This window comes from Crinia signifera, chromosome 3 (assembly GCF_055691185.1).
Source record: "Crinia signifera chromosome 3, ASM5569118v1, whole genome shotgun sequence".
NCBI classification, from domain to species: Eukaryota; Metazoa; Chordata; class Amphibia; order Anura; family Myobatrachidae; genus Crinia; species Crinia signifera.
In genome coordinates this window covers 196,441,451-196,469,418 of record NC_139219.1, presented here as the reverse complement: position 1 = coordinate 196,469,418, position 27,968 = coordinate 196,441,451, and the positions used below count along the sequence as shown (strand labels likewise).

At 45.1% G+C, this 27,968-nt stretch overlaps 1 protein-coding gene across 4 annotated transcripts in view; it reads left to right on the top strand.

Moving 5' to 3' along the window:
* Nucleotides 1-27,968, top strand: part of LOC146064098 (CD109 antigen-like) — a 216,304-nt gene that overhangs the window by 28,559 nt on the left and 159,777 nt on the right. For 3 of the 4 annotated variants that reach the window (XM_083177197.1, XM_083177198.1, XM_083177196.1), the window contains 2 exons: nt 23,173-23,212; nt 23,324-23,408. In XM_083177197.1, the coding sequence (XP_083033323.1) occupies nt 23,173-23,212; nt 23,324-23,408 (125 nt within the window). The other variant, XM_083177199.1, reaches the window with a different exon arrangement.

Genomic DNA, 27,968 nt, shown 5'->3' with positions numbered 1-27,968 from the left:
GTGCAATACATAACACAAAACATAAAAATAAGTCCTTGTCCATCTTGGCACTAACTAAACATAATAGATTCCCTCTCAGGGTAGTAGGACCTAATAACCCTACCACAAACACAAAAAGCTGTGTACACACGGGGGCGATAGGGGCTGAAATCACTGGAAATATGGTCGCTGGCGACCATATTGCCCGTGATTGGAGTGCGCACCAGCGATAAATCGCCGGGTGCGCGCTCCTGTTTTTAGCCCCCTTATGATCGCTGGTCGCAGGAGCTTGCTTCTACGACCAGCTGATTACCTCTGCTGCTCCCCCAGCATTGTTTCCCTTTCATCAGCGACCATCTCTGGTCGCTGATGAAAAGGAGAAACTGAGCAATATATAGCTCAGCCATATATTGCTAGCAATATATGGCTGAGCAATATATCTCCCCCGTGTGTACGGGGCTTAACAGTCAGTAAATCACAGTGTCTCATACCAGCCCTTTTGCCTGTTTACTGGGGTAGTGAGACTCTAGATAAGCTTCTTTCAGCCTCTTACAGATGCAAGTGCTAATTAGCATGTTCTCAGACTGAAATGGGCCTCGGGAATGGAGTTCTCCCTTCTCTTTTATATCCACAAACCAGGAATACTTATCCAGCTTTAAGAAAACCTAAAAGCTCTCAGCAGAGCAACCACAAACGTGTTCCTGGGGTTTTAAAATACAAACTGTAGCTCAGAAACCTAGGACAAACATATCTCCTGTTTATCATTTTACCAGTGCTTGTATCATAATATATATATTTTTTCCTGAAAGTATTGATGGAGCAAATGCACCTAATATCCAAGTCTGCACAAGGACCTTACTATATAACCATTTATATCTTTTAGATTCGTTATATACAGTAGTATTTATTTGTCAATAAAGAAGCAGGAGGATGTTATAACACAGATACTTTACATGAGACAGCACATTTTGCTGGAACATACAATAACTTCACATTGGTACAAATATATAATGCAATCACCTATTTTGGAGGTCTTACAAATGTATATGATCAATACAGTATACTGTATGTCACTTTTGGACCATATGAATTACAGTGGTGGCAATGTGAATAATACTGGTAAATGCATAACATCAGTTCACTTGTATGTGGTATGGATGATAGGGTCACATGGTACCGACACTGCTTGATTCTCTGAATATCTCTTCTCTTGGCAGTGCCTCCTCAAGAGTCTTCTTCTCTTTTGATGGTAGAGGGGGTCACCAGAAATCAACTTCCCCTATGTCCTAGTGTAAAGGCGTAGAGGAAAATAAAGTACTTGTTTCCTAGCACGGCGCCCACGATATTCAGTCATATGGCATTGTATTCAATTTAAAATTGTATACCATTGTATATGGCATACAATGCAATGCAATGCGATTTTAAATTGTATAACACCCTAATGGGTTTTTTCAATGTTAAATGGTCCCCCTACAGTATATGATTTTTAATTGTATAAGCACCTTAATAGGTGCTTACAATGTTAAATGCACCCCCACACCACCGCCACTATCAACGCCAACCCGAAGCGTGGCGAGCCCGCGAGGGGCGGCGGTATGCGTCCTCCGACCTTTTCATACCCCCACTATCCACGTCGGCGTGGAGTTGACTTTATATAGTGTGGCGAGCGCAGCGAGCCACCGAGCCCGAAGCGTGGCAAGCGCAGTGAGCCCCGCGAGGGGACGCGCATTACTTCACATGTATCTCCGCGTCCGCTCGCCACGCATCGGGCTCGCTGCGCTCACCACACTATATAAAATCAACTACACGCCGACGTGGATAATGGGGGTATGAAAAGGTCGGAGGATGCGCAGTTTACATACTTATTCCGTAACTTGTGTACCCTTTATTCCTAGCTACGTGCGAACAAAACGTAGCGCAGCGTAGCGTACCGTTTCCGTGTATTGTACACGCTGAATCAATAACAGTAATGGGAAATCCCTTCGCAGTACTTAGTCTCTAATCTGCGAATACCTTTTAAGGACAATGTCCGTGATATACGTTATCGCTAGATGCGAATAATAGACTAGACCACTGTCACAAACTTGGGGTGCACTACCACTCGGGGATTGGCTAGACCTGACACAGGGGCGCGGAGTCTAACCGTGCCGGGGGTTTTCTGCCAGTGACCCCTCCAAGCGGGATATGGGCTTCTGCGGCACCCGACACGTCGGTCGCGGCCCCCTGGTCAGGTTCCCCGTATGAGTGGTGGTAGCTTGTGGAATATGGAGCGTGGTCGTCAAGCCGGGTCAGTAACAGGTGAGTAGATACAGTACCAAGGAATGCAGCACACAGGGAGCGGGCAGGAGAATGGTAACAGAACTAGCCAAGGTCATACACTGGATGTCACGGATGTAGTACACAGGGAGCAGGCAGGAGAATAGTCAGGAGATAGCCGGAATGATACACTGGTAAACACTGGGTACGGTACACGAGGATCAGGCAGGAGAATAGTCAGGAAACAAGCCGGGGTCAAATATGGTAATCAGGAAACTGGTAATATACTAAGCACAAGGACGCTGGAGCTGGTGTGAACCTATACTCTGGCAGCTTCTGTCTCCCAGAGGCTGCCCTTTATAGGAAGCACAGGGAACCCACAGGTGAACTAATCAATGGGCTGAGCATGCTCAGTTTACACTGAACTCTCCTGCAGGAGAGAGTTACCCAGGTGTAACTAATTAGCTGAGCTCAGATCTCACAGCACAGTTCAGCTATACAGAACTTGTCAGCAGCAAGGACTCCTCCAGGTGCTGTAATTAGCAAAGCTCAGGCCACACAAAACTTCCTTGCAGCATGGAGCAGGCTGAACAGACAGGAGAAGCCACAAACCAGGTAAGAAACAATACAATAACTGAATGTTGTGACATTACCCTCCCCTCTAGGGGTGGGCTCCGAACACCCCACATGGATACTTTCAAGGTCGCCTGCGGTGCTTCTTCTTTTTCTTAGAAGAACACTTAGATCCCTTCAAGGCTGGTGACACCTCTGGCTCTTCAAAATGGGCTCTGGCCAACACTAGACCACCCAAAAAAGGAGCAGCATCGTGTTCAGAATCATAATCTGAGTTGGAGTCTAGTTCTGGGGTGCAAATCAAAGATTTTTTAGCGGATGATTCTTTGAGACCATGAAGTGCTAAAGAGCCGACACGGATGCCCCTAACTATTGAGTTCTTCGATTCAGATCTTGGCAAAAAATTTTTTGCAGAAGCTCTAGTACTCTCGGTATGCCGTCTAGATGACCCATGGTTTTGAAGAGGCATAGGCAGACTTTTAGCCAAGGAGGATGAAGGAGTCTTAGATTCAAATTTCTCGATCACAGCCCTGGAGAATGATATCAGATCTTGCAGTCGAGGATCATTGGCTTCAACAAGTGGACTGACCCATTTTAGTGCTTCTCCCCGGAAGGATAAGATCATAAATTTTACAATATTTGCCAAATTGACTCTGGAAGATGGATCATGATTCATGGCATCTAAGTAGTGATCCGCTAAAGCCTGGTAATGGGCAAGGTTCCCATCAAAACAAATATCTTCAGAAGACTCTTCAGCTGGCTTTTGTGTACTAGCCAACCCTGGTGGGACCTTAGACACAATGGATGTCTCTTGAACTTGAGGCACTGCTGACGCCTTATGGATGTCCAGTACAGTAGACATCGGTACTCTAGAAATTTTTTCTTGGCTGACATGTTTAGACCCAGGGGTCATGGAAGCAGACCTGGAGACCGCAGAGGTAATGGAGACAGGCCCGGAGGCAACGGATGCACACCTGGAGACCATGGAGGTAGGCCCGGAGGCCACGGAGGTAGGCCCGGAGGCCGCGTAGACTGGCCCGGAGGCCGCGGAGACTGGCACGGAGGCCGCGGAGACTGGCCCGGAGGCCGCGGAGACTGGCCCGGAGGCTGTGGAGACTGGCCCGGAGGCCGCGGAGACAGGCCCGGAGGCCATGGAGACAGGCCCGGAGGCCATGGAAGTGGACCTGGAGACCACAGAGGCAGGCCGGGAGGCCACGGGGACTGGCTCGGAGGCCAAGGAGATTTTCCCGGAGGCCACAGAGACTGGCCCGGAGGCCACGACACACAAGTCCTCATGCCCGGAGGCAAGGGCAGATGGGTCCTTATGCCCGGAGGCAAGGGCAGATGGGTCCTCATGCCCGGAGGCAAGGGCAGATGGATCTCCACCAGGAGTGACAGACCTGGAACCCCCACCTGGGGTGAGTGACTCGGAACCCCCACCTGTGGTAAATGACTCGGAACCCCCACCTGGGGTGACGGGCTCGGAACCCCCACCTGGGGTGACAGACTCGGAACCCCCTTCTGGGGTGACGGACTTGGAACCCCCTTCTGGGGTGACGGACTCGGAACCCCCTTCTGGGGCGACAGACTCGGAACCCCCTTCTGGGGCGACAGACTCGGAACCCCCTTCTGGGGCGATTGACTCGGAACCCCCTTCTGGGGCGATTGACTCGGAACCCCCTTCTGGGGGGAAATATAGAGCCCCTTCTTGAGGCAAAGTGCTCAGTGGCCTAACCTGGGAAGCCACACTCAGAGACCCTTCCTGGGGTGTGGCTACCAGAGGATCCTTTTGGGGTGCAACTCTCGGAGATTCCTCTTGGGGTAGTGTACTCAGAGGCCCTTTTTGGGGTACCACTTTCAGAGACCCCTCTTGGGGTGCAGTGCTCGGGAAACCCTCCTGGGGCGCAATGCTCAGAGACCCTGTTTGGGGTGTGGTACTCTGAGACCCTGCTTGTAATCTGACAGTCTGAGACCCCTCCTGGTGCACGACACTCTGAACCCCGTTCTGCGGCTTGAGAATTTGAAAACCCTGGGAAATTACCCTCCGAGACCCCTTCTGAGGAAAAAGACTCTGTACCCCTTCTTGGGGCTCGCCATTCTGAGACCCCTCTCGGAACTCGACACTGTGAGAGTCCACTTGGGGTGAAACACTTTGATGCCCCTCTTCGGGCAAGACACTAGGAAGCCCTTCCTTGGGCAGGACACTAGGAAGCTCCTCCTGGAGCACAATACTCGGAAGCCCCTCCTTGGCTGGACTAACAGAACCCCCTTCTGGGGCTGGCTGGACAGAACCCCATCTTTGGGTTTAATACTCGGACTCCCCTCCTGGGGCTTGTGACCATGAACTCCCTCCTGGGGCTGAATGGACAGGACTCCCTTCTGGGGTTGGACTGATGGGTCCCCCTCTTGGGGTTGGACACCCGGACTCCCCTCTCGGAACTTGACACTCGGGTTCGCTTCTTGCGGCTTGACCGAAAATTTACTGCTTTTAGGTAAAAAGATTTTAGTTCTTGGACCCCAGTGATAGCCATGAAACTCTTCCTGAGTGGGCACAGCAGCAATAACCTTATTCCTGGCCTCTCGGAGGGAGCAATCCCCAATCAAATGGTCCTGGTCTCCACAATAAAAACATAAATTTAAGGACCTGCGTCGCTGGCGTTCCTCACCTGACAACTGGGGACGAGGCCGACTCACGTACTTGTCCTTTAAGGGCACAGATGTATTTGCCAATGGGGTACCCGGAGTGGAATCTGAGGGTCTTGCAGGCACCAAGCCCACAGTAGACTCGCCGAGCAGTTTGGTGACAAGGGTGAGGACGTTAGACAGCAGCTCCTGTAACTGCTGTATTAGCAGGCGAGGCACCCTAATGAACTCCGGATCAGAAATCACTGGTGTTGGAGAGGGTGGAACGAGGTCCAATTGCTGCTGCAGAGTTTGCAAGCTTTGCATAATCAGAGCTTGGTGCTGTCCTTGCTTGTCAACCCGGACCAGCAGGTGTTCCAGGAGTTCTTTATGAGACATGCCACTAACAGCATCCATATTCCAGTTGGGCCAGAGTATTCTGTCACAAACTTGGGGTGCACTACCACTCGGGGATTGGCTAGACCTGACACAGGGGCGCGGAGTCTAACCGTGCCGGGGGTTTTCTGCCAGTGACCCCTCCAAGCGGGATATGGGCTTCTGCGGCACCCGACACGTCGGTCGCGGCCCCCTGGTCAGGTTCCCCGTATGAGTGGTGGTAGCTTGTGGAATATGGAGCGTGGTCGTCAAGCCGGGTCAGTAACAGGTGAGTAGATACAGTACCAAGGAATGCAGCACACAGGGAGCGGGCAGGAGAATGGTAACAGAACTAGCCAAGGTTATACACTGGATGTCACGGATGTAGTACACAGGGAGCAGGCAGGAGAATAGTCAGGAGATAGCCGGAATGATACACTGGTAAACACTGGGTACGGTACACGAGGATCAGGCAGGAGAATAGTCAGGAAACAAGCCGGGGTCAAATATGGTAATCAGGAAACTGGTAATATACTAAGCACAAGGACGCTGGAGCTGGTGTGAACCTATACTCTGGCAGCTTCTGTCTCCCAGAGGCTGCCCTTTATAGGAAGCACAGGGAACCCACAGGTGAACTAATCAATGGGCTGAGCATGCTCAGTTTACACTGAACTCTCCTGCAGGAGAGAGTTACCCAGGTGTAACTAATTAGCTGAGCTCAGATCTCACAGCACAGTTCAGCTATACAGAGATGTCAGCAGCAAGGACTCCTCCAGGTGCTGTAATTAGCAAAGCTCAGGCCACACAAAACTTCCTTGCAGCATGGAGCAGGCTGAACAGACAGGAGAAGCCACAAACCAGGTAAGAAACAATACAATAACTGAATGTTGTGACAACCACGATATAACAAGTGAGGAGATAGATTCTCCAAAATAGTGTATTTAGTCCCTAGCGGACAAAAGGGGATTACAGAAAGAAGAAAATACAGGATAACACGTAATACAATTATCTAACAATAATAAGTATACTTTAAAACACTAACAAAGGAACAGAAACAGATACAACTATAATCAGCCACATTACACAGAACAGGAATACAAATGTTACCGTCATGGAATAGCGCAGTGCAGTCCGGTCGGAGCTCGCTATATTAAAATAGAACTATAGCCCGGGTCAATGGTGAGGGGATAACAGCAGTGCCAAAGTGACCGAGCCAGCCCAGGGTTCGCTATCTTTATGAGGTCAAAAGGCCATTCCTATTGGTCCAGTGTTCGAATGTCCAGTCCTCAGTGATTGGGGCAAAGTATTACACCTGGTTTGGATTGGTGCAGGGGGAGTGTACTTTGGTGTCCCTTGTGTGTTGGCATCGTCGTCGGGGGTCGTAAACAGTAACAAGAACCAATTATAACTGGATTCCTTTGTCTCACACAGTTTAGCAGAAATAGTCCTTGAAATATGGATTATGTCCGTAATTGTCGGACCATATGAGTTGCGAAGTTTTCGCAACGACCGCAGTGCTGCGCATAAGAAACGGAACATAACGATACTAAACATTATACAGACATAGTGTGTATTGCTGATTAAACTATGTGTAGTGCTCTAAACCTTTAATTAACTATATTTTATTTGGTGTAAGTATGGTATTATGAATTTATGTGTATTAGTATGGCTGCGCTTATGATCCACTTTGTTACACAGACTCGGGTATTTATACTTTATTTGCGCAACTCTGCGAACCAAAATGGCGGCCATACTATACTAAAATGGCGTGTGTGCAACTCGACTCTAACAGCCACTAGTTATACCCATGGATGCAGTAGCTTCTAGGGACAGGTGTCTTACGCAATCTTCAAACTGAGGCCCTTATTCTGGTTGGTGCGGATATGTCCGTGTGCGTTCTTTCTGACGATGTTTTGTGTCTGCGCATGTGCAGAGGCATATCTGCGCATGTGCGAAAGGGACATACGTCCAAATTCCGCATGAATTGTTTACACTACGAACAGGGGGAGGAGAGGGGCGTGAAGGGCTGTTTGGCCTCATTAACATATGCATACGCCCCGCGTTTCATGGGCGTTCCCATGAAAACGCTGGGCGTACGTATGGTAATGCGGCCGAGACGCACGTGTAGGGGGCGGACATATGACATTGCCGGATGTCAGCTGCCCGCCCAGATCCCTGCTTTTGCACGGAGAAATGCCCGAGTGGTCTGAGCTCGCGGGAGCTGCCTGACCGCTCGGTCCTGCATTCGATGGTATGCGACCATCGAATGATGGGGGAGGTTCCCAGAGATGGAGGAGGTGTATACATGAGAAATCCACTCGTGCTCCGTGCGGTCAGCGGCTTACCGCATTCGGACGGAGTGAGCGATCCGTACGGAAGGCGGGGTTTAGGACGCACGGTCCTGGCCGCATATTCGGCTCCGGCCGCACAGACCAGAATAAGGCCCTGAGTTTTGCTCCAGAGGATTTGACCAGATCCCTGGTGTGCAACCTAGAAATTAGCTAGAATACCTCTAAAAATATTAGGAGGGTCAAGGCTGCTGTCTGATTCCTGTCCTCAGTGGCTGGAGGTCCAATGACTGACTCAACCAACTAGAGGTATGCCTCCGTTTACTGAAGACCTGTGGAGTTTCTCTTAAATTTGATCTTTTTTGCAGATGTAAGAGGTGCATGAAATGTGATTAGTTGATGTTTTGGACTCAAAATAACAATCCACACCATTAGGATGTCAAAACTATTTTGTCATTAGTAGCAGAAGAATCAACCATTAGGATAATTGACAGATAGGGGTAGAATCTCCAAAACCGTATTAAAACTTGGCATTCTCCAGATATGATTTTAGGGAAAATACGTGGATATATCTTCAGGGTTTTAAGGAACAAATTATATTAATCATTCTTTTAACATTTCAAGCCAATTTAAAGAAGAATCGTGCAAGTGTAATTAACAAATATGCAACTGTTGACTCAAAATTTGTAACAGTACTAAAGAGATTTGATTTGAAATTATAATCTGTAAATTATAACTAGTATAAATATAAAGAGAAACCTGCGCTGGTTGTGTGTGGTATATCGAGGCTACCTGTGAAGTAAGATTGTGACTATGTAGCAGAGGTAGTCGCAATGGATGATCAGATTCTTCTGTGGTCAGGTATAGCAACAGGTATAGCAAACAGGTATAGCAAATTCACAATCATAAACAGTAGTATGCACCATATGGTTACAATGTGAGATATAACAGTGAAGGAATGACAGGAGATATCTAATAATATAGGGAGGCCTTTACTGTAGTTCTCTAGTTTATATGATATCACATTTTAGGGCCGACAGTACACATCATGTAACTTGGTATCCTCAAGTGTCCCCAGTTCATATTATGTGTGCTGTCTGTCTCTCTGTTGCTGTGTATAATACTGGCACTCAGTTACCCCCCCCCCCCCCCCCCCCCACCCCACACACACACACACACACACACACACCTTATTCTGCACCTCGGTATAGTGCCGGAATTAACATGTGATTATATTTTTGCAAAAAGACAAGGGAAGCAGAGGTACAAGTTAAATTGAAGCAAATATTCACATATTTCTTTAAACATTATATTTTATGTACACCAGATGGCAGCAAAGACAAACGTATGAAGCTTTATTTATGTATTCAGTTATTTATTTATTTATAGGTTTTTTTTTAATATAGTGCTTTAAATTTGATTGTGCTTTACAATTGGAAATAAGAATAATTAAAAAAAAAACCATGGAGGTAGGAAGGCCCTGCACACAAGCTTACAATCTATTGAGAAATAAACTATAGATCAATAGATACAGGCTTGTTTACTAAACAAAACTATATTATTAACATTTATTAATCTTTTAAGCATTTTCTGCTGTTCTTTAACATTTATTACAGTCTAATCTTAGGTGCTCAACGTGCGTTCATCCAACTGTTGTGTAACTACACATCCCAGAATGGCCTGTCACCATCTTGCTAATAGGGAATACTCAAACTGTGGCCAGGCATGCTGGATGTGCGGTTCCACAACAGCTGGAGGGCAGCATGCTGAGCACCACTGCTGTAGAATGTGGATATTTACCTCCAGACAAATGACAGATACTCAGAATAGACAAATATCTGGGTGTGACCTTTTGCGCTGTACCTTCGCTGAGGGATATATAGGAAAATGAGGGTCACCTTCCCTCACCAGACAAAAGACAATAGTGAAAAAAAGAGTTTACCAATTTATCCCCTTAGCGCTGGTATCGATAGGATCCTTTTTCTCTCAAATGGTATACCCAAAACAAAGAGAAAAGGAATACAATAGTGCATTACAGTTATACACAATTTAGGAATAAAAATCCACAGGATGTATTTTTAGGATTTGACTCGTACCCTTTCTTTATGTCTACTATGGTGTAGACAGTAGCGTTTTATAAGGGGGCGGTCACGTCACCGAGGCATCAAGCTTGACTCTTGACCCATGAGGATAAGAAAAAAACTGGATGGTGCAATACAGTTTTATTCAAAAGAAAATTTACAAATAAAAACAGCAGGAGGGACTCTCACCAGTTTGTGTGGTCCACACACGAAGATGCAGACAATAAGATGTTATTACAAATATGGAGGGTCCCAGGCGTCCCCGATAATCTCCCAGGTTCCAGTCCCACCAGGCTGTGCTCTCCAATGGCCAACGCGTTTCGAAACACACTGTTTCTTTTTCAAGGCATATGGAGACCAAGTAACCAGACCTCTATTTAAACCCCTACACATTAATCCTAATGCCAGACATGGAATCATCCTACTTGCTAACATCATACAATTCTCACATAAACTTTGTAAAACATCAGCACAGTCCATGTCTTCTTTTGTTCATACTCGCGGTAAAATTACCGCTACTTCCGGGTTCTCGTAGACGCGATACCGGAAGTGACGTTTTGCGGTTCAACTCGCTGACTTCCGGTTCCGTCTTGCGTTCCAGACACCGGAAGTTCGGCTCCAAGGTGTATCTTTGCGTTCCAAGTGCCGTTTTTGCGTGTCAGCTTGTTTTTGAAGCTATATTGTAGATTTTAGAGTCCCGCATGTTGTCGTATGATTCCAATTACCATATAAAGTGCAAATGCAAAAATAAAGAACAGGGGGAGGTATTAATAATATAATTAGCTAAAAACATATCATATAAAAAAAACATGATAAAAACAGTTAAAACAGTTAAAAGTGGATTAAATAATGCTTTATATACTATACAATTTGATTGGAATGGATGTATAAAACATAAATATGTGCAAAGAGTAGAATGGGGTTTACATGAACCATTTGAGCTCGAAGTCTTTATTAAGACCTTCTGGTAGCAAAGTATTAAAGTTAAAAATCATTGTCATTTCATTTTTTGCTAATTTTGAGCTCAAATCTCCCCCTCTCCTATTTTGTTCTACTTTTTTTAATATGTAAAAGTTTTTTATGCCACTGACATCACAGTTATGGACTGTTTTAAAATGAGACGAGAGTGCATGCACTTCTAAGCCTTTTTTGATGTTACGCACATGTTCACCCATTCTAATTTTAAAGGCTCTGCTTGTTCTTCCAATATAGAATTTTGAACATGTGCACTCAATCGCATAGATAACATTACAGGAATGGCATGTTAAAAAGTCCCTGATAGTATGTTTTTTACCATTAATCATTATTTCTGTAATCTTTGAACCAAAAGTATTTTTCACATTTTTACAGCCAATGCAAGCCCCGCATCTATAGAAGCCCACCGAGGTAATAGATGATTTTTTCGGGGAAATTGGATGTAGGCTTTTTACTAGTTTGGTTTTGAGATTAGGTGCTCTTCTAAAGACACACTTAGGATTGTCGGGAATCTCTTTGCCTATAACTGGATCTTTTTTTAATATATTCCAATGTTTACCAATTATTCTTTTCACCTCTTTGTGTTGAGATGAAAAATTAGTTGTGAAGGACCATCTGAAGTCGTCATTATCATTGCATCGTTTTTCTTTCGGCTTCAGTAATGTGTCTCTGTCGAGATCTTCTACTGTTGTCAATGATTGATTGACCTTTGCTTCTTCATATCCACTTTTTATGAAACGGTCCTTCATATCATTGGCTTGTTACATATTAAAAAAAGTAGAACAAAATAGGAGAGGGGGAGATTTGAGCTCAAAATTAGCAAAAAATGAAATGACAATGATTTTTAACTTTAATACTTTGCTACCAGAAGGTCTTAATAAAGACTTCGAGCTCGAATGGTTCATGTAAACCCCATTCTACTCTTTGCACATATTTATGTTTTATACATCCATTCCAATCAAATTGTATAGTATATAAAGCATTATTTAATCCACTTTTAACTGTTTTAACTGTTTTTATCATGTTTTTTTTATATGATATGTTTTTAGCTAATTATATTATTAATACCTCCCCCTGTTCTTTATTTTTGCATTTGCACTTTATATGGTAATTGGAATCATACGACAACATGCGGGACTCTAAAATCTACAATATAGCTTCAAAAACAAGCTGACACGCAAAAACGGCACTTGGAACGCAAAGATACACCTTGGAGCCGAACTTCCGGTGTCTGGAACGCAAGACGGAACCGGAAGTCAGCGAGTTGAACCGCAAAACGTCACTTCCGGTATCGCGTCTACGAGAACCCGGAAGTAGCGGTAATTTTACCGCGAGTATGAACAAAAGAAGACATGGACTGTGCTGATGTTTTACAAAGTTTATGTGAGAATTGTATGATGTTAGCAAGTAGGATGATTCCATGTCTGGCATTAGGATTAATGTGTAGGGGTTTAAATAGAGGTCTGGTTACTTGGTCTCCATATGCCTTGAAAAAGAAACAGTGTGTTTCGAAACGCGTTGGCCATTGGAGAGCACAGCCTGGTGGGACTGGAACCTGGGAGATTATCGGGGACGCCTGGGACCCTCCATATTTGTAATAACATCTTATTGTCTGCATCTTCGTGTGTGGACCACACAAACTGGTGAGAGTCCCTCCTGCTGTTTTTATTTGTAAATTTTCTTTTGAATAAAACTGTATTGCACCATCCAGTTTTTTTCTTATCCTCATGGGTCAAGAGTCAAGCTTGATGCCTCGGTGACGTGACCGCCCCCTTATAAAACGCTACTGTCTACACCATAGTAGACATAAAGAAAGGGTACGAGTCAAATCCTAAAAATACATCCTGTGGATTTTTATTCCTAAATTGTGTATAACTGTAATGCACTATTGTATTCCTTTTCTCTTTGTTTTGGGTATACCATTTGAGAGAAAAAGGATCCTATCGATACCAGCGCTAAGGGGATAAATTGGTAAACTCTTTTTTTCACAAATGACAGATACTGACATCCTCACTAAAACTTACACAAGCGATCCCCAACCCAATAGGAAATACCTTTTACAAGATCAGTGCTGTCTGCCTCTGATCACTGAAATGTTTGTATTCCATTGCAGCCTTATGTCAAGCATTCCTGACTATTGACCCTTTGCTAATTTATATTGTCATTTTTTGCTACAGTAATGAGTTCCAGTATAATACAGAGCTACAGATGGAGCCGGTCTCATCAGAGCTGCTACCATCCCCTCGTGCGCTGTCCGCCTCCTTGTGTCGTCTGCCAAGAATGGGGCATGCTTATGCACGAGGTGTTGCGTGCCCCATTATTGGCAATAAGACACGCGAGTGTGTGAGAGGCTCACGCGTCCCTGTACCCGCCTTCCGCCAGCTCAGTCAGAAACCGCAATATGGCGAGCTGGCAGAATGAGAGAGTCTGGCTGCATCTGTATTATAAATGAGAAGTGTATATCGGCTGCATAATAGCTGACATGTCAACAAGAATACTGGAATATCTTAAATTAAACAATTTACAGGATCCAAAACAGCATGGTTTTACTGCAGGGAGATCATGCTAAACAAATCTTATTGACTTTTTTGACTCCGTGACCAAAATAATAGAGGATGAGGGGACTGTAGATGTGGCATATCTAGACTTTAGTAAGGCATTTGACACTGTCCCACATCGCAGACTGCTAAATAAACTTGAAAGTGTGGGATTGGATTATAAAACAATTAAATGGATAAGAACCTGGTTGCAGGATAGGAAACAGACAGTTGTAGTAAATGGAGTGCATTCTATGGAGAGACATGTTACCAGTGGAGTACTCCAGGGATCTGTACTTGGACCAGTGCTCTTTAATATCTTTGTTAGTGACATTGCAAAATATGCAACATAGTATACACACCCGGAGGGGTAAATCAAATGACTGATGATCTAGGTACACTTGAGAATAGGTCGAGAGCATGGCAACTACAGTTTAATGCTAAAAAATGCAAAATTGTGCACTTGGGACTCAAAAACCCAAAGGCTCAATATAGTATCAAGGGTACTATAATGGAAACTGCTGAGGCAGAAAGGGATCTAGGAGTCACTATTTCAAGTGACTGAAAGGCAGGAAAGCAATGTAGCAAAGCAATGAGGAAGGCTAGTCAGATGCTTGGTTGCATAGGGAGAGGAATCAGTAGCAGAAAAAAAAAGATGTAATAATGCCACTTTATAGGTCATTGGTACAGACCATATCTTCAGAAGGATATAAATACATTAGAGACTGTACAAAGAAGGGCAACTAAAATGGTGCATGGCCTACAGCACACAAAACTTACCTGGAAAGACTAAAAGATCTTAACATGTATAGTTTGGAGCAGAGAAGGGAAAGGGGGGACATGATAGAAATCTTCAAATATATCAAGGGTTTTAACATAGTACAGGAGGGAAATTTTCTTCAAAGGAAAAGAAGTAATAGAACACGAGGACATGCACTGAAACTGGAGGGAGGTAGGTTCAGGGTAAATATTAGAAAAAATTACTTCACAGAATGGGTAGTGGATAAGTGGAATAGCCTACCATCAGAAGTGGTAGAGGCTAAGGCCCCCCATACATTAGCCCGACTTGTCCTAGGGACAAGTCGGACCCGATTTCCCCGGCAGCTCCCCGGGAGGTTTCCATCATGATAAGGCACTTGATGTGCCAAGTTGTGCATATGATAAATCGCCATGCGATTTATCATATAAAACTCCCGGGGAGCTGCAGGGGGAGAGCGGGGTGAGGGACACTGGGGAGCAACAGGGGGGAGCCGGGCATTGTAGCTGTCAAATAGGCAGCGGGCGGTGGGGGGGCGCTGGAGAGCCGGGCTGGGGACACAGGCAGCAGCGGGCGGGGGTGGACGCCGGTGAACGGAGCTGGCCGGGCGCAGCATGACCGGGGACGGGGAGAACGCTGCAAGAAAAAAAAAAAAACATTACAAATGAATTGGAAGCCAGTGATTGGCTGAGAGCTCTCTCAGCCAAGTGCTGATTGGCTGAGAGAGCTCTCTCAGCCAATCACTGGCTTCCAATTCATTTGTAATGGGTTTTTTTTTTTTCTTGCAGCGTTCTCCCCGTCCCCGGTCATGCTGCGCCCGGCCAGCTCCGTTCACCGGCGTCCACCCCCGCCCGCTGCTGCCTGTGTCCCCAGCCCGGCTCTCCAGCATCGCCCTCCCCAGCGCCTGTCACCGCTGACGCTGCCCGCTCTCCCCCTGCCTGGCTCTGGCGTCCCCCGCCCGGAGGCTGCACATAAGATTTAGGAAATCTTATGTGCAGCCGGTCCGACTGCCCGACTCCGATCCGATGCGCACGGGACCGCGCATCGGATCGGGGGGGCTGTCAAACCATGCGATTTGGGCCGATTTCATGGCCCGATTCATCCGAATCGGGTGAAATCGTGCCCAAATCGTATAGTGTATGGGGGCCTTAAGACAGTAGAACAATTTAAACATGCTTGGGATAAGCATATGAATATCCTTACAAAGAAATAAGGATCAAAAAGATGGGCCAAATGGTTCTTATCTGCCGTCAAATTCTATGTTTCTATGTTTCTGTGATCATATGGATTTTGCTTTAACAGAGCAAATTATTCTAGCATATAACACATACTGTAGGAGTAAATATAATAACCTGCACAATGTAGGTTACAGTAAGTTTCTGGTGAGTTTGCCCAGAGGCGGAACTCTGAGAGGCAATGTAGTCACCTACTGCCGGGTTCCTGCTCCCAAGGGTGCACCTCTCCTCCACTGTGAGTTTGAATCAGTTAATTGGAAGCCATTAATATCGCTTCTGTGGCTTTATCACAGCTCTGTCCCTGCATGCGATAATTTATACATCCATGTGATGAAGTCAATTATCGAATTAGGGCCAATGTTATAACTGCACATCTGCATCCTCAGATGCGGATGGTGATAAAAGGGCCTTTTAGTCCCTTGCAATTTTCCATACCCCCAAATCAAAATTCCCATACGACCGCTGATGAAAGTACTGAAGTATTGTTTTGGAATTATGGAGATCGGACATGTCTCATATTACATTTTCAATTAAACAAACCACTTCCCATGGACAGTGCACTACATAATAAATGTAAAAAAAATGAAATCAGACAGCATGTCCTTTTAAATATCCACAGCCCTTATAACAAGGAGACCATGAGTCAGCAGCATCCCCCTCCCCCTGTTTACAAGCCCTGCCCTGAAAATTACTAGGTCTGTTGCTCACTCCTCGGTGCTACGGCGACAGTATAAATTAAGTAGTCCCACTCAGTATTAACCCCTTCATGACAGAGCCAGTTTTTGCCTTCCTGACAGAGCCCTTTTTTTCAAATCTGGCATGTATCACTTAAGTGGGGATAACTTTTTTTTGCTTTTACTTATCCCAGTGATTTTGAGATTGTTTTCTCGTGACACATTGTACTTCAAGTTAGTGGTAAATTTTCGTCGATACAGTCTGTGTTTTTTTGTGAAAAATACCAAAATGTCGTAAAAAAATGGAAAATTTTGCGATTTGCAAAATGTTAAATTTTCTGCTTGTGAGACAAATAATCTTACCACTCAAAATAGTGAATAACTAACATAGACCATATGTCTACTTTATGTTGCCATCATTATTTCAACCTCATTTTCATTTTTTTGGACACTAGGAGGCTTAAAATATGAATAGCAAATTCTCAAATTTTCAAGAAAATTTCAAACTCTGATTTTTTTAGGGACCAGGTCAGTTATGATGTGACTTTGAGTGACTTGTATGTGAGACACCCCCATAAATGATGCCATTTCAAAAACTGCACCCCTCACAGTATTCAAAACAGCATTTTGAAAGTTTGTTAACCCTTTAGGTGTTTCACAGGAATTAAAAGAAAGTGTAGGTGAAATTTCAAAATTTCATTTTTTTTGCAGATTTGCAATTTTAATACATTTTTCTAAGGAACACAGTAGATTTTACTAGAGAAATGTGACTAAAAATTGATTCCCCCAATTCTTTGGTTTTCATAAATATCCTATATGTGGCCCTAGTGTGCACGGTGACCAAACCACAGGCTTCATAATAGAAGGAGCACCTACTTGATTTTGGAGCCTCCTTTTTATGAGATTATTTTTTAGGCACCATGTAGGTTTCTAGGCACCATAAGATGCTAAAAGTTAGGTACCCCCCCACAAGTGACCCCATTTTGCAAACTACACCCTTCAGGGAATTCATCTAGGGGTATAGTGTACATTTCAAACCCCCAGGGGTTTCACCAATTGTGGTACAACTGGGCAGTGAAAATGAAAAAAAATTAATTTTTCATTTTCACAGCTCAGTTGTATCAAAATTGGTGAAACCCCGGGGGGTTTGAAATGTACACTATACCCCTTGATGAATTCCCTGAAGGGTGTAGTTTGCAAAATGGGGTCACTTGTGGGGGGGTTCCACTGTATGGGTGTTTCGGGGGTCATTCAACCAGAATCTGTGCTGCAAAATCCAAAAATCACTCCTTCCCTTCTGAGTCCTGCCATGCACCCAACTGGTATTTTTTGGTCACACATGAGGCATTGCCGTACTCGGGAGAAATTGGGGCACAGATTTTGGGGTGCTTTGTCTCCTTCATTCCTTGTGAAAATGAAAAATTTTGAGCCAGATCTGCATTTTTGTGTAAAAAAATGTAATTTTTTACAGAAAAATGCAGTTCTGGCTCAAAATTTTTTATTTTCACAAGGAATGAAGGAGACAAAGCACCCCAAAATCTGTGCCCCAATTTCTCCCGAGTACGGCAATGCCTCACGTGTGACCAAAAAATACCAGTTGGGTGCATGGCAGGACTCAGAAGGGAAGGAGTGATTTTTGGTGGCGGAATGAATGGTGGGTGCTATGTCGCATTAGCAAGACCCCCGAAGCACCAATACAGTGGAACCCCCCCACAAGTGACCCCATTTTAGTCACCAGCTTTGGGAGGGGGGCTGGCGCTGCGGCTGGCGGGGGGGTGGGAGGGGTGCTGGCGCTGCGGCAGCCGGGTGGGTGGGAGGGAGGGGGGCTGCCGGGTGGGAGGGGGGGGGGGGGGGCTGGCGATCGGTGGGGTATATACACACACACACACACACACACACACACATATATATATATATATAAATATATATATATGTGTGTATATATGTATATATATATATATTTATATATATACATATATATACACACACACATATATATATATATATATATATATATGTGTGTGTGTATGTATATATATATATATATATATATATATATACATATATTTTCAGTGCATATACTGTATTTTATTGTAAACCTTTTTCAGCAGCTTGATGCTGCTGCTGCTGCTGCGGGGGGGAGGGGGGAGGAGGGCAGCGCTGCGTGCGCTCCAGACGCTCCGGGGGAGCCGTTGGAGCCGCTGCTGCTGCCGGGTGAGTGCCCGGCGGGTGCGAGGGGTGGGCTGCACATCGGTGGTGATCGGTGCTGTACCTGACAGCACCGATCACCACCGATCCCTGTGTTACCGAGCGGCTTAGCCGCCGGTAACACAGGAAACGCTGTGAATGGCTGTTCAGATTTGAACAGCCAATCACAGCGATCGCCGACCGGGGGGGGCACCCCTGCCCCCCCTGGGCGGCGAGGGGGGATGTCTGCTGTCAGGGACAGCAGACATCACCTAACTGTCACTGCGTCTCTAGACGCAGTGACAGTTAGAAGTCATGACGTATATATACGTCATGTGTCGGGAAGTACTTCCCGACCATGACGTATATATACGTCAAATGTCGTGAAGGGGTTAAGATTGGGACTACTATAGATTTAGTTTCAATCACAGTACTCATCTATCACATGTGTGTGTCAAGGCCCCCATATGTTAGTCTGTCGTATCACATGCGATACCTTGGCAGCCAGTTCACATATAATGCATTGCATATGGTAATTACTGTATGCATCCAATGTATTGTATGTGATCCCATTCATTGCCCGGGGATCCGATCTGATGTGCCCAGGGGCTTGCATATTGGATCAGAATTGAAAGTAAATTACATATGATCTGGCACTTTTCACACATTCAGGGACAATAAATCTTTAATAAGGCACTATTGGATGGGCCTTAATACCCTGCTATGTGATGTATTATGTGTGACACTGTGGATTGCTCTGTAGTTTATTTGATTACACAAAAGGATAATTCCCAACAGCCTTTGCAGCTGCACAAAAGTCAGGAGCCAGTCACATGACCAGAGGCAGTTGGTGACAGTTGGTCAGTACAGTGAGCAGGAGCCAGCGTGATTTCCCTAGCCTGCATCACTAAGCATGCAGGCTAGCAGATATCGCCCCATGTGTATAAGGCTTAAGTTGCTGGGTTTCACATGAACGCATACCTTGTTAAGTGGGGATTCCTTGTTTGTCTAACAATCATATTATTGTATAGGTAATTTAATGGCATTGTACACCCTATATATGGGGAGGTGCGATGCGATCCCCTGGGGCTAAGAGAGCAGTGAATAAATTACATAGGAAAATCAGATCGCATTGCATCGAACGGCCGTTAAAATGGCCCATGTGATGCGATTCTCCTACGGTGTTGTACGTAAGAAACTTGGGCGCCGTGATAATACACAAGTACCTAACATAGTTGTGAATAAAGGAATAAAAACGGCAGAAGCATGCCAAATTCAGTAGTCAGCCCAGCAGGCTCTTTATGAAGCTGCAAAACATGTACAACCATTAGCATAGGGCCAGATTCAGAGATGGATGCAGTAAGTAGATGCATTTTTGGATGCAGCTGTTGTGTGAAAATATGCTAATGCTGCAGGCGGTATCTAGATGCCTCCTGCAAGCTGGTCTGAAGGCACAGCATTCAATAGCTCCGCATGAGCCTCAGCGAGCCAAGCAACCCTCAGGTTGGCAGATGTACAGATGTGTCCATTGTGGCTGCCATGCCTGCATCACAGATGACAACTGTGTGAATGGGAGCCACTGGTCATATGCAAATGCATTCTCCTGCACCCATTCATTCTAACAGAAACCCAGAATCCGAGACTCATACGCATCGTAGTCCTGCTACAGAACGCTTCTATACACAGCAAAGAAGTATCAGGACAGATCTGTATGTACATCATCGGTTTGCATACATCCCCATCGTCCGCGGGGAAGTTCGGCCGGTGTAATGGTTAGCATTACTGCCTCACAGTGCTGAGGCCACAGGTTCGATTCCCACAATGGCATATATTCAATGCCGTGGGCGAGCGGTGACTGCGAGCAGGACTTTTTGCTCGCAGTCACCGCTCACCCTGTCAGTATTCAACTGACCCCCCTCATTCGCAAATTCCCCCTCGCTCCGTTTTTTGAGCGAGGGGGAATTTGCGAATGTGCCTCCAAAAACTGCGAGAATCGAGGCTAATTACAGCGAGCTTGCTGCACTAGCCTCGGCTCTCGCAGTTTAGGGGATCCTCGCCGTTCTGTGACTGCGAGGATTCCCCCAGAACGTTGCATAGTGCGAGCGGCCGGCGCGGGGGTTAAACTGCGAGGATCACTGGTTTTCTGTGATCCTCGCAGTTTAACCCCCTCGCCGGCTGCTCGCACCGGCATTGAATACTTGCCTATGTCTCTAACTGTCCAGAGTTTGTATATTCTCCCCATGCTTGCGTGGGTTTCCTCCGGGTACTCCGGTTTCCTCCCACAATCCAAAAATATACCGATAGGTTAATTGGCGCCCAACAAATTAACCCTTGATTGTATCTATGTGCATGTACAGTACATGTGGTAGTGAATATAGATTGTAAGCTTCACAGGGGCAGGGGGCCAGATGCACTAAGCTTCAAAAGTGATAAAATGGAGAGTGATAAATAATCAACCAATCAGCTCCTGCCTGACATTTTTTAAACGCAGCCTGTGACAAGGGAGTTAGGAGCTGATTGGTTGGTGGTTTATCACTCTCCATTTTACCACTTTTGAAGCTTAGTACATCTAGCCCAGGGATTGATGTGAATGTTCAAATATTTTCTGTAAAGTGCTGCGGAATATGTGTGCGCTAAAAAAGAAACTGTTAATATTAATAATAATAATAATAATCATTTCTAAATCAGGCCCATAATCAGAACATTTCAATTAAAAGACTTCAGTAGTAATTGCTTAAGCATGTAGGGCTACAAGGCTATCTGACTCCTGAGATGTTTCTAGCTGTGACATTTAGCATAAACAGGCAATAATTATGTTTGTTAACTTTTTTGTTGTTGTTGTTTGTTATTGTTATTATTGTAATGTTAGGACAAAAATAATTGTCTTTTTGCTTCCCATCGAGTTTCTGATAGTATAATGAGTGGTTATCCTCGGTCACGGATCACAGACACTTGTAATGTAATTCTGTGATTTCCGTTTCACTGGGTTGTGTTGTTTTTGATTTGGTATTTTGAAAACAAGATTAATAATAAGCAGAATCCATGTCTTGTTGTACATCTGGCGCATGCCCTCTATGAACCCTAATGGGAAAACCTTTTATTTTCGTATAATGCTTATTTTTGTTTCTTAATTGATCAGAGGATTAATTTAATCTGCATAATATGTTTTCGTAAAGGAATGTAAAGCAGCAGAGAAAACATATTTAGCATTCCAGAAAGCAGACAGAATGTTGAGCGAATTAGATAAAATAAAGAAAAAACAAAAAGGGCATGTTTTTATTTTGTTCTGCTTGATAGTATACATCAAAGATGCTAAAGCAAAGCAGTCAGGACGCCAGCTGCATTTGTTCATGGATAAGGTTAGATAAGTTACATTGATTGGCCAAAGTCACAGTTAGATGGAAAATTTGATGGCGCACACCTTTCCCAAGACGTGCGCTGGCAATTGGTAGCAGATGGGAAACTCCTGAGAAGTTATTGCATAGACAGCATACATTTGTTAAATACATTTTTAAATTAACTTGTTATATAAATTTATGAAAATACAAAAAAAATATATATTTATAACTAAGGTGTATACAATGTTTTCTTTAAAGTCTATACAGTCTGTGGTATTTTATGTTTTGCATCAATTTCTTTGTAATGAGATGTGTTGGGATGTTGATTGGATGGGTGCCAGACGGGGTCCCGACAGTCGGGATCCCGACAGCCACCGTGCCCGCAAGGGGCTTTGTTGCACTGGCCACGCTATCTGAGTCCAGGCAGTCGGGATCCCCAAAGTGCAGCGTGAGGCTAGCTACCCAGATCCGCTACATTCAAATGACACACTGTTGGATCAACATTGATCAGGCATCAGAGAAACCCTAAGATTGCTCAGAATGCCAGCAAAAAAATTACCAAACGCCCACATTTTCTTTACACGTTACTCCTCCTGACCCCCAAATAAAAGCAGACTAGCAACCAAATGACATATGATGACATAGGACCAGATCTGCACATTCACAGTGCTGCTCCTACCCATTCACAGATCTAAAACCATCTGCCAATTGTGATAGGATCATCTCATTGTCCTTGCGTGTATCAGGCCAAGTGCGACAAGTGTACAGTAGATGTGCCATAGAACGCATGTGCTACATCAGGAGACAAATCTCATGCAATTTTATCACAGTCATGTGCAACCAAAACAACTCAAAATCAACCCTATAGTATAGTCTATTTACACATACCGTATCTTGGACAACTAATTATCTCGCTGCCTGCCTTCTTATGACTTAATGACTTTATGCATCCTCCCAACTTGTTCATACCCCCACTATCCACGTCAGTGTGGAGTTGACTTAATAAAGTGTGGCGAGCGCAGCGAGCCACCAAGCCGGAAGCGTGGCGAGCAGATGCAGATTACTTTACATGTATTCCGCGTCCACTCGCGGGACTCGCTAAAACAGCCTAGCGGGAACACTACACTAGTCTTGGGCCATTTATATGGTGTCAGGTCATTGTTTTTAAAATTTGCCTGATAAGGAGGAGATACACTAGATATCATGAGCACAAATTATAAGGACAACTACAAAATATCAATACAGTTCCTGTGCTATAATATTGGAAAGTAATGTCCTTTTTTTTTTCTTTATAGCACCAGCTTTATTATCAAACCTTTACTGTAGCTCAATATGGTAAGTATTATTTTATAATCCTATTCTTATACATTTCTAAAATACCAGATCTATATGCTGCATTTACACTACTATTCTGCATTAATTATATTGTCATTATCTGTAATATAGTTCTACCGAAGTTTGAAGTTTTACTAAGCACACCCTCCCATTATTCGCTGAAGAGTGGCGTGTTAGAGGGTGATGTCACAGCAAAGTAAGTTCGTCATTTTTCCAATGCAGACCTTCACAGCTAATAATTACAATGTAGGTCATAATTGCAATTCACTCAGCACGTCCAATAGAGAATGCTTTTATTTGCAAAAAATAAGGAACACTCTGCTGGGATGCTCTTGCATGCCTGTCAGCCAGTAACAGCTTGCATAATTGGTATTTCTGAGAAATTTTAAACAATAGGATATTCTCAAAATACCCAGTCCAGTTCTCCTGGATGCTGGCTGAGGACAGACATAAAGTGGTGGCTCTTGAGAGTGATGGGAGCAGTGAGACATAACGCATCTTAATCATCCACAAACAGCCTTTTTATACAACAGAAAGTAATGACTCCCATATGTCATGAATATTTTTCTGTCTGTAATTGACATCCGTGACTTTCTATTGTTTGCTAAGTGCAGTAAACAAGTTCTATGTGTTTATTTCCACTACAGATGTAATTAGGAATGTCTGGACCGCATAACACAATACTTTTGGAGATGCCCCTACTTCTGCCTATGCCCTGCTCAATTATTAACATTATGCTACTTTCTACTCACTGCCTAACACCTTAAATTTGTATAAATTATAAGTCAGGTGTTTAAAGTTGATTAATGAAGGGGGGGCACAAGGGGAAAATGCCCTGGAACCCCTCTTTCAGTAGGCCCCACCGGCTGGAGAACTTCTTACCTGTCTACTGCCTCCAGCCGCATTGATATGTAATACAGCAGTTAGACATAATGCAGGGAGAGAGGAGATTGCTGCTGCTCATATGCTGCTGGTCTGTGGATGGGGGCTGATGAGCAGCAGCAGTCTCCTTTCTCCATGCTCAATGTGCCACTGCCGCTTCTATACAGTAGCCAGCAGCAGCAGTGGACAGGTAATAAGTGTAACTTGTGTTGGGTGCAAACTCACTCCCACCCATCCCTGCTTTTAGGGATGGTACTGACGAGGACAAGGAAGGGGGTGTAGGAACACAACTCTTTTTTTTAAGTGTTCTCTAACCCCTAAAGGCTTATTCTTGCCCTTCAGGTGATGAAACTACTTTACATTTGCATGACTTTGTCCTCAGTAGCCACTGTCTGCTATTGCAAATAGGTTCACAAGAATGCAATGATTAATTTTATATGTGACATTTGTATATCAGTGTGCGATCTAAATCTGTATACAGGTGTAGCCGTGGTCAATGTTGCCTCTCCAATCACCACGTGCGACGTGCGTGACAATTATTGTATACCCGTCGCCACACTTGTGCACATACTTCGCACCTGCAGCTCATAGAAAACTATTGAGCTGAGATGTTGTAGCATAGCAAAACGATGAGTGCGGCTACATCTGTACTGACTTTACAACAAGGATAGTAGCAATAGATTAATACTATTTTGTATTGTGCGCCATACCTTAAAGTATCACTGCAAATTCTGTACTTTTTTAATTATGCTGTGCGGTTTATGGATAATGGCAGGGGTGGATTGGGCCACCTAGGTGATGGGAAAGTTCCTGCTGTGCCAGTGCTTTGCTCCCCTCTTTTAGGCCAGCAGACTGTAACACTGCATGACGGCCTAGGCTGACACTGCAAGCGCTGGCAGCCATGTTTCTTAGATTTGCATTCCACTGTGGAACAGAAACTGGAATCTGCCAGCTCTATGTCATTCTTCAGTAACCCTCTGCCGTGCATACAGTGTCTCTGTTCTCTGCTGTCCACCACTTGTCCACCTTCCTGTGTTTGTGGGATGGGTCATTCCTTGGGGCTGCGGAAGGAGGAGAGCTGTACTACACAGATAGGTGTGAGTTGTAGGAGCAGGACATGCAAGTCTTCCTGTCACACTCACTCAGGCTTTCTATCCTGTGTTTGTGAGGCTGCTGTGAACGGGGCCAACAGCGGCCAGGACATGGAGCTACTGAAAAGAGGTAAGATGCTTCTTCAACTTACTCTGACTTATTCTCGCTGAATCCTTTGCACTTCCATCCTGCCAGCTTATTCCCACCACTTCTGCCATCCTGCTCTCTGCTGCTTATGAATACTACTCAAATCCTGATCCCCAGACACCCCTTACCACAACTGTTCTCATCCTGCTCCTGACTACTAATACTCCCATCCTTCCCTCTGATCAACACTACCACTACTTCCAGCCTGTCCCTTGCATTTCACTACTACTCCCAGCCTTCCCACTCTTTCCCCCTGTTCCCCACATTTACTCACAGTCTGCCCTCTGATCCGCACTCAGGGCATAAAGTGGTCATCCAGCGGTGGGGGAACTCATTTCTATATGCCACCTAATTACACCCCATCCCCTCCCCCCATTAGACAGAGACAGGGCCAGTGGTAGGGTTTTTGGCATCCCCTTGCAAACTAGAATGCTTTCCTGTAACAATTACTGTGCAGGGCCAATGTGGAGGTTAAAATGTTCCACCTCGTTCCCCCTCACTTTAACCCCTGTCTGCACTACTCCCAGCCTGCTCCCTCTTTCCACTACTAATCCCATCCTACTTCCTGCTTCCAACTATTGCTACAAGCCAGGGGCATAACTAGAACTTTGTGGGCCACATGGCAAAACTTCAAAGCCAGAATGTACTAAAGAATGTACTACCATTACAAAGACACAAGCCAGAATGTACCAAAGTAACAATCCAATAAAAAGCCCACAATTTCTAATGCTCCCCTGTGGAGGGTAATGCCAGCTGTAGCTGGCGTTACCCCATAGAAGCCTATGGGCTTCTCTCCACAGCTCTGTTGTGTGAGGGATCTGACACTGATTCCTCCCAGCATGCCCCGCTTTTTCAGGCACCTCTGATCATGTGCAAAGGGACTTCCCAGTCACAGACCCAGAAGTCCAGGTAGCGATGGGATTGCAAAGGGCAGTTCCCCTTTGCATTACTCTTTGCATATGGTAGTACCAAGAGAGTGTAGGGGAAAGAGAGAGAAAAAAAGAGAAGTGTTAAGGGAGGATAGAATGAGAAAACAAGAGAGAAATGGGATACATGGTGTCAGAGAGAAAGGGGGGAGCAAAAGAGGCGGGGGGTGAGCAAGAGTGAGAGAATGTCAGTGAGGGAGATAGAAAGAGGGGAGCAAGAAAGTGAGAGTGTCATGGAGAATAAAAAGAGATGGGGAGAGAGAGAGGTGTCAGGCAGAGGAAGTTGGAAAGATAGGGACAGAGGGGGTGCCAGGGAAAGAGAGGGAGAGACAGGGAGTGAGAAAGTAGGTGTCAGTCTCTCACTATTTCTCTCTCTCCCTCCCTATCAGAGATAGAAAATGAGAGAGGGGAAGCATGGGGAGGGGGGGGGGGGATAGAGGAGAAAGAAAAAAACTAAGGACAGAGGGGCAGATTTATTAAGATTGGAGAAGAGATAAACTGGAGATAAAGCGGAGAAAAGGTAAAAGGAGATAAAGCACCAGCCAATCAACTCCCAACTGTCTTTTTCAAACACAGCTGATTGGCTGTGCTTTATCTCCTTTTACCTTTTCTCCACTTTATCTCCAGTTTATCTCTTCTCCAAGCTTAATAAATCTGCCCCAGAGAGAGATAAGAAGAGGTGATATTGAGGTGGAGTGAGAGAGTGTTGAGACAGAGGGGGAGCAGGGAAAGCGAGAGAGAGGGGGCTGCAGTAAAGAGAGTGAGATAGCAAACACATGAGAGAAAAAAAAAATAAAAGAGGATGTGGGATGGATAGAGAGCGAAGATGGGGGATAGAGGGGAGTTGTAAGATGGAGGGGGAGTGAGAGAGAGGGAGGCAGGGGGATAGAGGGAGATAGGCAGTGTAAAAGGGAGGAAGCAAGGTGACCCAGCGCTGGCCGCAGTGCAGGTGGTACTCATGGCTCCAGCTTGTCTCGTGTGCCCCTGCCCCTTCACATTGTATGGCAGCAGTAATGCCCGCGCAACAATATTTTAAAAAAATCTGGAAAAAAATAAAAAGGATTGCCTTCTGCCCCCCCCCCCCCCCAATCTGCGGGGCCCCATTGCAGTTGCATCCCCTACACCCACTATAGTTATGCCACTGCTACCAGCCTACTCCCTGCTCCACACTTCTGCTCTCTGCTCTACAATTCTACTGCCAGCCTTCTCTCTTCTTCCAACAACTACTACTGCCATCTTGCCCCCAGCAGCAGCAGCAGCGTGTATGGAACTTCTGCTCCAGGCCTCACAATACAGTACCCATCCTAACCACCACCCTAACTGTGGAACATAGTGATAATCTGCCCTACCGCGACCCCCCCATTACCCCCCAGCTTCTGGAAGATTTACCCCTCCAGCCCTATACCCATACAGTATACCCAAGGCCAGGAGCATACACAATCTGCAGTACTACCCCCTTCCTGGCCCTAGAGATGTACACTACCGAGAAGATCCCACTTCTCCCAGCCCCAGAGATTTACTCTGTCCACTCTATACTAAGTCCCCCTATACACTGTACCCCTCCTGCCCCAGGTACAGCCTACCACCCAACATGCCACCTAGACACAGTATCCACCCAACCCAGGGACATTCACTTACCCTCCCCATTTTGTTCTTGTGTGGGCCAATGTGCTTTTTTCTGTTGGGGTTCAATGTGACTTTTTTATGTT